The 10502-nt window shown below is 35.3% G+C and overlaps 1 protein-coding gene across 2 annotated transcripts in view; it reads right to left on the reverse strand.

Annotated features, from left to right (window-relative positions):
• Window positions 1–10502, reverse strand: part of Arpc2 (Actin-related protein 2/3 complex, subunit 2) — a 92771-nt gene that overhangs the window by 74508 nt on the left and 7761 nt on the right. For both annotated transcript variants that reach the window (XM_017613731.1, XM_017613732.1), the window contains exons 2-5: window positions 8792–8885; window positions 8607–8706; window positions 8354–8540; window positions 8071–8291 (exon numbers count right to left, since the gene is read on the reverse strand). In XM_017613731.1, coding sequence (XP_017469220.1) covers window positions 8071–8291; window positions 8354–8540; window positions 8607–8706; window positions 8792–8885 — 602 coding nt within the window. The remainder of the gene's footprint in view (window positions 1–8070; window positions 8292–8353; window positions 8541–8606; window positions 8707–8791; window positions 8886–10502) is intronic.

The following is a 10502-nucleotide window of genomic DNA, read 5'->3' on the forward strand; positions in this document are numbered from 1 at the left end:
TATAAGAACTTTTATTGGTATACGCATCGCACCAATGTTGTAGTTGCAACAGAGATCTCTCAGTTGGAAATAAGATCATCGGTAAAGCTGATGACACCGAAAGGGATTANCGACTCATTTAGCCAATGTACCGGAAAACGTTTCATCCTGTGGGACAGCGAGGATTCTTGGCCCTCCTATAACAGAAAACGCACTTCTGTGCTCTTGAGTTTCCTTATAAGAACTTTTATTGGTATACGCATCGCACCAATGTTGTAGTTGCAACAGAGATCTCTCAGTTGGAAATAAGATCATCGGTAAAGCTGATGACACCGAAAGGGATTAGTATTCCATATGGTATCACTGCGTTACTATTATTGGCCTATGTGTGAGGAGGATACTGCGCCTTGGTGGTTTCAACTTAAACCAAAAATTTTGACTTTACAGACTATATTTGCTTTTAAACGCTCTTTTGCATTGGCCATCGCAAAAGTTCTTATTAGGCGCCGCGAAGTAAGCGGGCATTGGCTAGTATTTGATATAAACCTTAAGCAAATACTTTAAAGATGTATGATTTTTATAAATTAAAGAAACAACTATATTCAAAAATTTTTATTGAGCTTGAGACCGTTTTTAATGAAAAACTATACTTTGAATATATGAGCAAACTATTTACAATTCGTGGTAATATTTATGAACTGATTTCTAGGTAGATGCAAGATCGCATGATCGTGCATGAGGGCGTCAGACAAACTTAACCCCATGCTTCATTTAGACATCTGAAAACTAAATTCGTATAACTTAAACATAGGGCCAAAGCAGACCAACCACAGGGGGTTTCTATACATTTCGGCTGCAGCGCCATCCATTGGGTTCATTTTCTGCAAAACTATTGCTTACCATAAAATGAATACGTGTTATGAACCTCGACTCCAGCGGAACTCATCGGGAAAGTTTTTATCAAAAGAATTTTCCATCATACAGGTACATAGCTCACATTTAAAATTTGAACGAAACCGGTTAATAAATACGATTTTTATAAATAACTCTACTCTAGCACCACCTAGCGAGTTTTATAGCAGCATGTAATAGGACCATATATGTATGTAATATAACCTCCGACAACCTGACGGAACTCTCAGTGGTTTTTGAGTTTAGTCCGAACAACGAAAAGGGCTATCAATTTATGCAAATAGGTGTAGATAGGACAATCTATAGCGAAACTCGAAAAATCAAAGCTCCATTCTTTATGAAAAATTTAAAAAATTCTTAAAAATTTTCAAATAAATTTTACCTTTTACTAAAAATTAAAAACAATAGTTCAATGGGATTTAGAAATCTAGGAGAAAATGATTCCCAATCGAATGATACTTGCGCATTTACGTAAATGTATAGCGATACAGCCTTTCCAATAATTACCACTTTTCGCCATACGTAAGGTATTGATAGTATATGTAGCTGTGCCAAATTTCAGAAAGTTAAAGTGCGCGTTTCCAGAGATAAGTGAAATTAGAAGCATGGGGTACCACGCCCCCTTTTCCATTACTTACCACTTTTCGCCATAAGTGCGGTATTGATAACATATAACATGTAGCTGTGTCGAATTTCAGGACTTTAGCGTAACCGATTCCAGAGATAAGCTATATGAGAAGTTCAGTTTGTATGGAAGGTGCCACGCCCCCTTTCCCAATGCATTGCAATATATGCATCAGTGCTAAGTTTCAGTTCCCCAGCGTAATTGGCTTTAGAGATATATTGGTTTTTTACGTTTTCGTCTGTATAACAGTTTTAGGAACATAAAGAGTGAACACACCAAAACTGCGACACTTTGGGAAGCTTATAACTTACCCAAAACTAATTCAATATTTTGAAATTCAAATACCATAAGTTGACCATGACCTTAGTTGAACGTAGAAGAAATTTCATTTGAATTTGATTCCTAGTTGAGTTAAAAATGGCAACCGAGCTAGAAACGAGACAAACCATTTTGCACGAGTTTATAAATGATCCGGCCTTAAGTACACGTAAAATTTCTAAAAAATTAAAGAGTGCACTATTCGACAGTTTGCAGGGTTTTAATCGGTACAAATAAGGCCTGCAGTTACGAGAAAACCAGGGAGCGGGGGTTAGCATGGTCAAAGTGATAAAAACAGTGCTCGGAAGGTCCTCAGTGCGTTTTCGCGAGATCCGAAGATTTTGTCGCGTTATGTTGCAAAATCCGTACGGAGATCGCAGTTTTTCGTACAAAAGGTAAAGCGGAAAGCTTCATTGAGATGTTCTACAGCTCAAACAGCGCCAGGCCGAGGCGCAAAGTAGAATGTTACAGCGAAATCCCGCATTCGGAAGTTGTATGAATTCTAAATTAAAAAATACAACTGCATTGTTATGGACTGCGAAACCTACTGCTATAAAAATTCAAAATATATTGCAGGTCAAGATTTTTATACTGCTGCAAGTGGTCAAGATGCCCCTGAAAGTTGTAAGCTGAAAATGAAGTCCAAATTTCCAAAACCCACATGGTTTGGCAAACTATTTGTTCCTGCGGCCGTAAGAGCAGCCCTTTTTTCCCATCCGGGACAATGAATGATCAAGTTTATCGGGATGAGTGCCTCAAAAGGCGTCTTCTGTCATTTATCAACAGATAAGGAGTAGGACATCGTTCTAGGCGGACATGGCAACCTGCCACTATGCCAAGGACACATTGCCGTGGTACAATGCAAATAACATCAATTTTGTACCTCACGACTGCAATCCACCCAATAGCCCAGAGCCACGTCCTATTGGGGAATATTGGTCAATTGTCAAAGGAATCTTGAAGAAAACAGGTGAAAGAGTGAAAATTATTGAAGAGTGCAAAACAAAGTAGTTGTGCGCATCGCGTAATGTCGATGATGCAGTCGTGCAGAACATGATGGCGCGTGTGCGATGAAAATACCGATCACTTGCATATAGAGCAAATAATAACTCATATTTTAACATTTTAATAACATCTAAACTTCCAAGTTATATAATACAAAAAAAAATAATTTCAAAGCCTTCTAGTTTGTTTCTGGTAGTAATTTCTAAGTGTCGCAGTTTTGGTGTGTTCACCCTTTACCAAGTAAATTTTTGGTCGGAATATTTATTTTCAAGGTGCTGGCATATGTATGAAATACAGAGAACTGTATGAAATTGTAAAGCGTGACGTCTCAGATTTCTTAATTTTTTGGCAGCAACAAAAAAACTTTTGATTTTTTCAGCGAAAAACCTTCCACACAGAAGTTTCAAAAAAGTGCGATTGGTTATGCTTGAACACACTTAATTGAATGTCAATAAAATTAAGTTTGTGGTTATATCAAGGCGAAATTTTGATATCAGTCCATTGCTAACTCTAAATATAAACAACGACCTAGGCATAATGATCGAGGATAAACTAAATCAAAAAAAAAATGATTTCTATATTTTCAATTAGAGCCCTAGCAAATATGTACATCGGTGAAAACTGCATTTGATTGCAAACATTAGTTTTGCGTGATGCGCTTACAAACATACAGACAGACAGACCAAAATTATAAAAATTTTAGATTTGCCTTCTGTTGTACTTTTTCTTTAACATCTATTATGTACAGATAACAGCCTGTTGCAATTTTATTATTCTCAAATACTTTCGTTTGATACCCATATGGCAACAGTTAGGTTATATTATAAATTTAACTGAATTAAAGGCTGACTTCCAAAACGTCAATTGCTTTGCATACGTACAAAGTATAATGTTCCATAACGCCGAACTACAAAATATTGACAATGTATACTTTTCCAAAACGCATCCGAAAAGTTATCGAACGCATCGCTAGAACAATCAGCGCATCAGAAACAAAGTTGATGCTTCGTTTGTTATTGGTTACCACTGGTATTTTAAAAATGGAAAAGTCAGAATAATTGTTCATTGCTATATTCAATATTTAAAATATGCAATGTATATTGTTGCAACTCTGCATATACAAACAGTTTGAATACCGCAGTATAACAGTATCCAAACATTGTATGGATACGTTTTGGAAGTCAGCCATAGTTTTCAAATAAGTGGCAGCCCGCTTCAAAAATATTTTCAAAAGTAAGCTTCCCAATCCCCTTTAGTTTAATGTCCGTATTGTAATATTTCATTTATTTAACAAATTTAAATGAATACAATTTTTCAAGCAGTTGGCAAATCCCCTAAAAATTTTTTCGGCATTAAAATTGCCTACTCTCTTTAGTTTGATGCCAATATTGCAATATTTAATTTATGCTATCAATTAAATTAAATTAAAAAAGTTTTCAAAGAGGTGGCAACTATATCATTTATATGATATTTTAATAACTAAATATATTTAGTTCAAATTTTAAGTTTTTTATATGTTGAAAGTTTATTTATTAATAATCAAAAATTTTCTCTTCAACTACAAACAAATTCATAGAACCATAAATTGAAAATCAAGAATTTGAACAAGTATAAAAACATACAAGTAAAATACCCTACATATATCATGATGATATTTTATTATTTAAAATTTTTAGTTATTTAATGCTCAATGCAAAATTTTAGGTTTGTAGTTTGAAGATTTTTATATTACTGATTTTAAAAACTTTTCATTTAGAAATTCTAATAAAATCTAAGAACAATTGAACAAGAAATAAAAATTGTACAGGTATAAAAGAAGAAGGTATTTAAACCCTACATTTACACCCCCTCCAATAAAACGACGAGTTAACTAATATTAGGAGAGTATAAAATAAATATAAATAATAATAAAAAAATTGTATGCATATATATGTACATACATATGCATAAATACAGAAATAATTATCTAAAAATTTAAATAAATGTTAGTAATAACTAAACATTTGTTTGGTTATGACAACGACGACGAAAATAATTAAATGCGCTAGAATGTTGTTGTTATTGCTGAGACATGATGTTGCTGCATCAGCTGTTGACCTTGTTGTTGATGCTGTAAAGTTGCTGCATTTATAACGTATTCAATGGTTATTGTTGATTAAGAGCCTAGAACCCATTCTATGTTAAGCGGCACAACAGTGACTAACATTTGTGGTGTTGAACTGTTGGCTGTGGTCATAGGCGTTGAGGCTTGGCTGAGCAATGGACGGCTGCTGGGGGCTAATGCTTGGTTATGGCAGGTTGTGGAAATTAAAGTTGCAAAATTGTCCATGTGGAGCGATTGATTAACTGGACAAGTGACTTGTTTCCGAGGCTTGCCTTTGTTGGTGTATATTGAAGGACATAAGAATTGCGTTTGTATAGGTTGATGTTGCTTACAGTTGTGGCAGTTGGACTGGCAAAAATTTTCACACTATTGCAGCGGAAAGGACAACAGCGGATGCACATCGAGCTAGCCGTTGAAACATTTCAAAAGAGATTTGTTTCTCCTTTGATGTTGCGCTTTTCGTTGATAGACATTTGATCTTGGTCGTTTTTTGGTAGTCCAAGTTACATATAATGCAGGATCGCCAATATATCATTTAAATGATATTTTAATAACTAAATATATTTAGTTTAAATTTTAAGTTTTTTATTATTATTATTATTATTATAATAATAATAAAGTTTTTTATATGTTGAAAGTTTATTTATTAATAATCAAAAATTTTCTCNGGTCGTTTTTTGGTAGTCCAAGTTACATATAATGCAGGATCGCCAATATATCATTTAAATGATATTTTAATAACTAAATATATTTAGTTTAAATTTTAAGTTTTTTATTATTATTATTATTATTATAATAATAATAAAGTTTTTTATATGTTGAAAGTTTATTTATTAATAATCAAAAATTTTCTCTTCAACTACAAACAAATTCATAGAACCATAAATTGAAAATCAAGAATTTAAACAAGTATAAAAACATACAAGTAAAATACCCTACATCAACCTTCCACAAAAATATTTTCAGCTGTAAGCCTTTGTAAACCTATTTCTTTTGACAGCCATATTGCAATATTTACTTTACCGTATCAATTGACCTAAACTGAAATTTTAAACACAGGTGGCAACTCTACACTTTTTTCTTCTATATTCTAAGCTAGATCTTTAGCGATACATCGGAGAAAACCGCATTCAATACCAGGCATTAGTTTTCGAGTGATGCGCGTACAAGTATACAGACAGACATAGAGTCAAAAATTTTAAAAATTGTTTATTTAGCTTCGTATAAAAACTTCTAATAAAAACCCACCATATTAATTTTTCTTTCATATCTATAAGGTACAGACATCGGCCTGTTACAATTTTATTATAGGTATAGATAGATTTCATTTATTTTATCAACTTAATACCATACAATTTTTCAAACAGGTGGCAACCCTCCCTACAACTATTTTCGGCAATAAAATTTCCTAGACCTCTTAAGTTTGACACCCATATTTCAATATTCAATTTATCTTATAAATTAAATTAAAATTTTCAAACAGGTGGCAACTCTAAACAATATTTTTAGCTGTAAGCCTTTCTTTTGGCGCCCATATTGCAATATTCACTTTTTCTTATCAATTTACTTAAACTGCAATTTTCAAACAGGTGGCAACTCTCTATTTTTTTCTCTCTATATTTTAAGTTAGACCTCTAACAATACATCGGTGAAACCTGCATTCAATTCCATGCATTCGTTTTCGAGTGATGCGCGTGCAAACATACAGACAGACAGACAGACAGAGACAAAAATTCTACAAATGGTTGATTAGGCTTCTGGTGCTCTAATAAAGACCAGCCACATTAATTTTTCTTTAATATCTATAATGTACAGACATCGAACTGTTACAATTTTATTATATGTATTGCAACTTAAAATGTTTATTGAAATTCATTTGTAATGCTAAATAATATAAATGTATGCATTCGCGTAGACTGTAAATGGATAAGCTCTTCTAGAAGCCATGAAAGAAAGCATTTTTTTCAGCCCTTCTTAGGTAGGCCTCTTAGAATGGCGTTACTTAAGAAGGCCTACCTAAATTATCTTCTGGGTGGCCTTAAATCGTACAAAGTATCGTACAAAGTTCAGAAAGTCCCAGATCGGAAAGCTGCGGAGAACGTTAACGCAATTAATAGAACAAAAATGTTGAAGGCAAACTTTGTAAAAAAAAAGTTCAGTGTTGCATTATGGACGACGAAACTTATGTATTGGCGCACTTTTCGCAGCGTCCAGGCAACAACTTTTACGTAGCGGTTCAGCGGGGAAATGTGCCGGAACACTACAGAACCCAAAACAAATCTAAGTTCCCAAAGAAATTTCTCGTGGGGCAGGCCATATGCAGAGAAAGAAGCCAGCCGTACGTAACTTCTGGGTCAATCAACACGGATATTTATATCGATGAATGCTTGCAAAAGAGGTTAAAACCATTTGTTTTGCAGCACAAGGTATCCAACTTCTTTTGGTCTGATTTGGCATCATGCCACTATGGAAAAAGAGCCAAGGAGTGGTACACCAACAATAATATAAATATTGTACCTAGAGAGGCTATTCCGCCAAACTGCCCAGAGCTAAGACCAGTGGAACGCTATTGGGCTCTAATTAAGCGGAAACTGAAAGCGACGAAAGGTGTATCGAAGGGCATTCAAAATTAAGTGGACTGCAGCGTCAAAAACCATTGGTGGAGGGAATTCCTGAAAAAGTTCAAAACATCCTTATAAACAAAAAACTTTAATTTTTTCTTTTTGTAAAAAAACTGAAGTATAATAAAAAAACAAACTCGCATAGCTTGTATTCACGGCTTACTTAATATTTTGATTGTTCTATGTTACAGATTTTTCGTGCGCACTCCTTATATGTTCTGGTGAGAAACCAGATCCGTATCAGAATTAGCATAAGTGGCACCCGATTTTTGGGGGTTATCACTATTATTTATCGACTGTATTAGCAAGATTATGTTATTCATTTTGTTAGTAAATCATAATCATGTTTTCCTTCTTATTAAATAAAATTTATTGATATTGAGCCTTATGAATAAAAACTAAGCAAATAAATTTAAGTAAATGGTCTGAACTTTTAAGAAAACGCAATTGCTTAGGTTTTATTCATAAGGCCCATTGTATTTTTCTATTTTTTTTGTGGTACTCACCAAATGTAACATATCCAATATTGTCGCCTACTCTGGCGTCAGACTTTGCCAGTTCCAAAGGCGGCTCGCGGTGCGAGAACAACACTTGTGGCGCTGTATGTGATGCCCGTCGCCCTTCTCTTAATTCCTGCATAAAAACTTTTCCAATTATCACGTCGTCTTCATCACGAAAAATCGTACTGAATACGACTGTTACTCGGTCTGATTTGGCTTCAACATAGCTATAAAAAAAAAATTTTTAACTATCAAATTTTACATCAAGTAAAGTATTTTCGACAATTACAGCGTCTCATCGTTTCGATAATTGATTACGGCTCGTTTTTGCCCTTCTTCACCCTGTTCCTGGAAATCGAAATACTTCTCAAAAACTGAAGCAAAGCAATTTCGCTTAAGCAGACCAATTTTTTTGGCAACTGCCTCCCAGTCAGCAGGTATATTTTCTAGATTGATAAGTACCGACACGTTGTAGCCTGGAAATTTATATACATAAATAAAAACCAGCTAATAAATTCAGATCGCTCTTGTATAGCTCTTACCATCTTCTGTGTCTGTTAGTAAGTCACCATACTCTCGCTTCAGCAATTCATCTGCTCCATGCTCTTGTAATTGCTTATAAAATTTCAGCGAAATGCTAGTCTTTAATAATAATTTATAGACATTGTTAGCTTAGGTGAGTATAAGGGAAATTTAGTTTTGTTACTTAATTCTTTGTCTAACTTACCCTCACTTTGGTCTTATCGGCGTTAACATTGGAGATGTGGAAGAGCACACCATCAAAGTCTGCAATCCGGACATCAATAGATTCAGCTTTGGCTCTAAAAATTTCAGATATTTTAATCGCATTTTTTATACTTCATTTCATTTTCATTTAATTTCATTTATTTTGCAAAATCACTAGTACAATAAGATCTGCGATCTTTTATAGTACAAAAATGATGGTTATAAAACTAATACTTATAACAAAGTAAAACTAAAACTCGTAATAAAAGTACAGACAAATAAGGCAATACAGTGGTTATACATATTAACTTGAGACTTGATACTCAGATAGCGAAACTCATAATTATACAACATTTTATTATACAACAATTTATTTTAACGAAAGTACGGATATAGAACATCCCTAAAGTTGCTTTTATTTAGACTACTGCGAGTTGCCATTGGAATAGAGTTCCATGTTCGAATAGCATTGATAAAGAATAGCCGTACGGAGATTAGATACATTATAATTTGGTACTATCTAATGATTAATTCGGACTGATTCATTACGTAAAAAAGTAGGTATGGGATATGTGCATTCTGAACAAACAAATATTTATAGAGTTCTAGCCTCGCAAACCGTTTAAACCTCGTAATTTTAAGCGTAAACAATGGGGTAAGTTGCAAATCAGATGCGGGAACTAATTTGTAGAGATTAATAAATCTGTAATTTATACTTGATCTTGATACATTTCGGAAAACTTCAAATTTGTATGGCAATGATTAAACAACTTTCAAATAATATTAGCTTTCCGCCTACCACACATACAAAGTAATGTCTTCGGAAACATGGATCGGAAACCCGGCCTTACCGACCTTGATAAACAGCCTATCCGCAGCGCGTAGCGGAAACTAGGTCTTTCCGCCCGCCGCACACAAAAGTAGACTGAAGACTAGGCCTCGCCAGCTACCAAACCTGCTATTTTATGCTGTTATTATTTTTTTTTCGTAGGAGAGGGAAATGCTTTATGCACTGGCCGGGGGCGCTAGTCTCTATACTACCTTCCCCGAGTGTGGGACTCCCACCGAAGCGTGTTGGGCTACCCACTAAAACCCAAACTCCCACCGCCCGCGCAAGAATCCCGCATCTGGCACCGCAATTCTGCATGTCTTCAGATGCAGGAGCGCGCTGTTAGAGCCTTGGGGCTGCTCTTTTGTAGGGGCGTTTCATTCGGGTGTCCTCAGTAGACAACCGTCCTCTCGTTTGCAGCGGAGTACGAATTTCACGTATCTCGCAACTGCTTCCCACTTTTCTGCGCTGGAAATCATTATCCCAACTATGTTGTCCGGAGTAATGTCTCCGTGTCTTTCTTCCAACATTCTGCGCGAAATCAAGAAGTGTTCGCAGGTGAAGAATGTGTGGTACACGTTATCTTCGACGTTTCCACAGTAGTGACAGAACGGTGAGTCCACCCTTCCCATTCTATGAAGATATTCTCGGAAGTAACCATGACCGGTGAGGAATTGCGTCAGGTAGAAATCGACTTCCCCATGTGGTCTGTTCAGCCATGTTTGAAGGTCGGCTATCAGGGAGTGTGTCCATCGACCTTTTGTGCTCGCGTTCCAGTTTTGTTGCCACTGCTGGATCAGTTGCTCGCGCGCCCTTGCCGCGGCAGCTGCTCGACCTATCTCGGCACTGAGATTGTAAATCTCTTTTCGCTCGTAAGCAAGTA

The sequence above is a fragment of the Rhagoletis zephyria genome, unplaced genomic scaffold, assembly GCF_001687245.7.
Source record: "Rhagoletis zephyria isolate East Lansing unplaced genomic scaffold, Rhagoletis_zephyria_1.1 Rzeph_scaffold_00707, whole genome shotgun sequence".
Lineage (NCBI taxonomy): Eukaryota > Metazoa > Arthropoda > Insecta > Diptera > Tephritidae > Rhagoletis > Rhagoletis zephyria.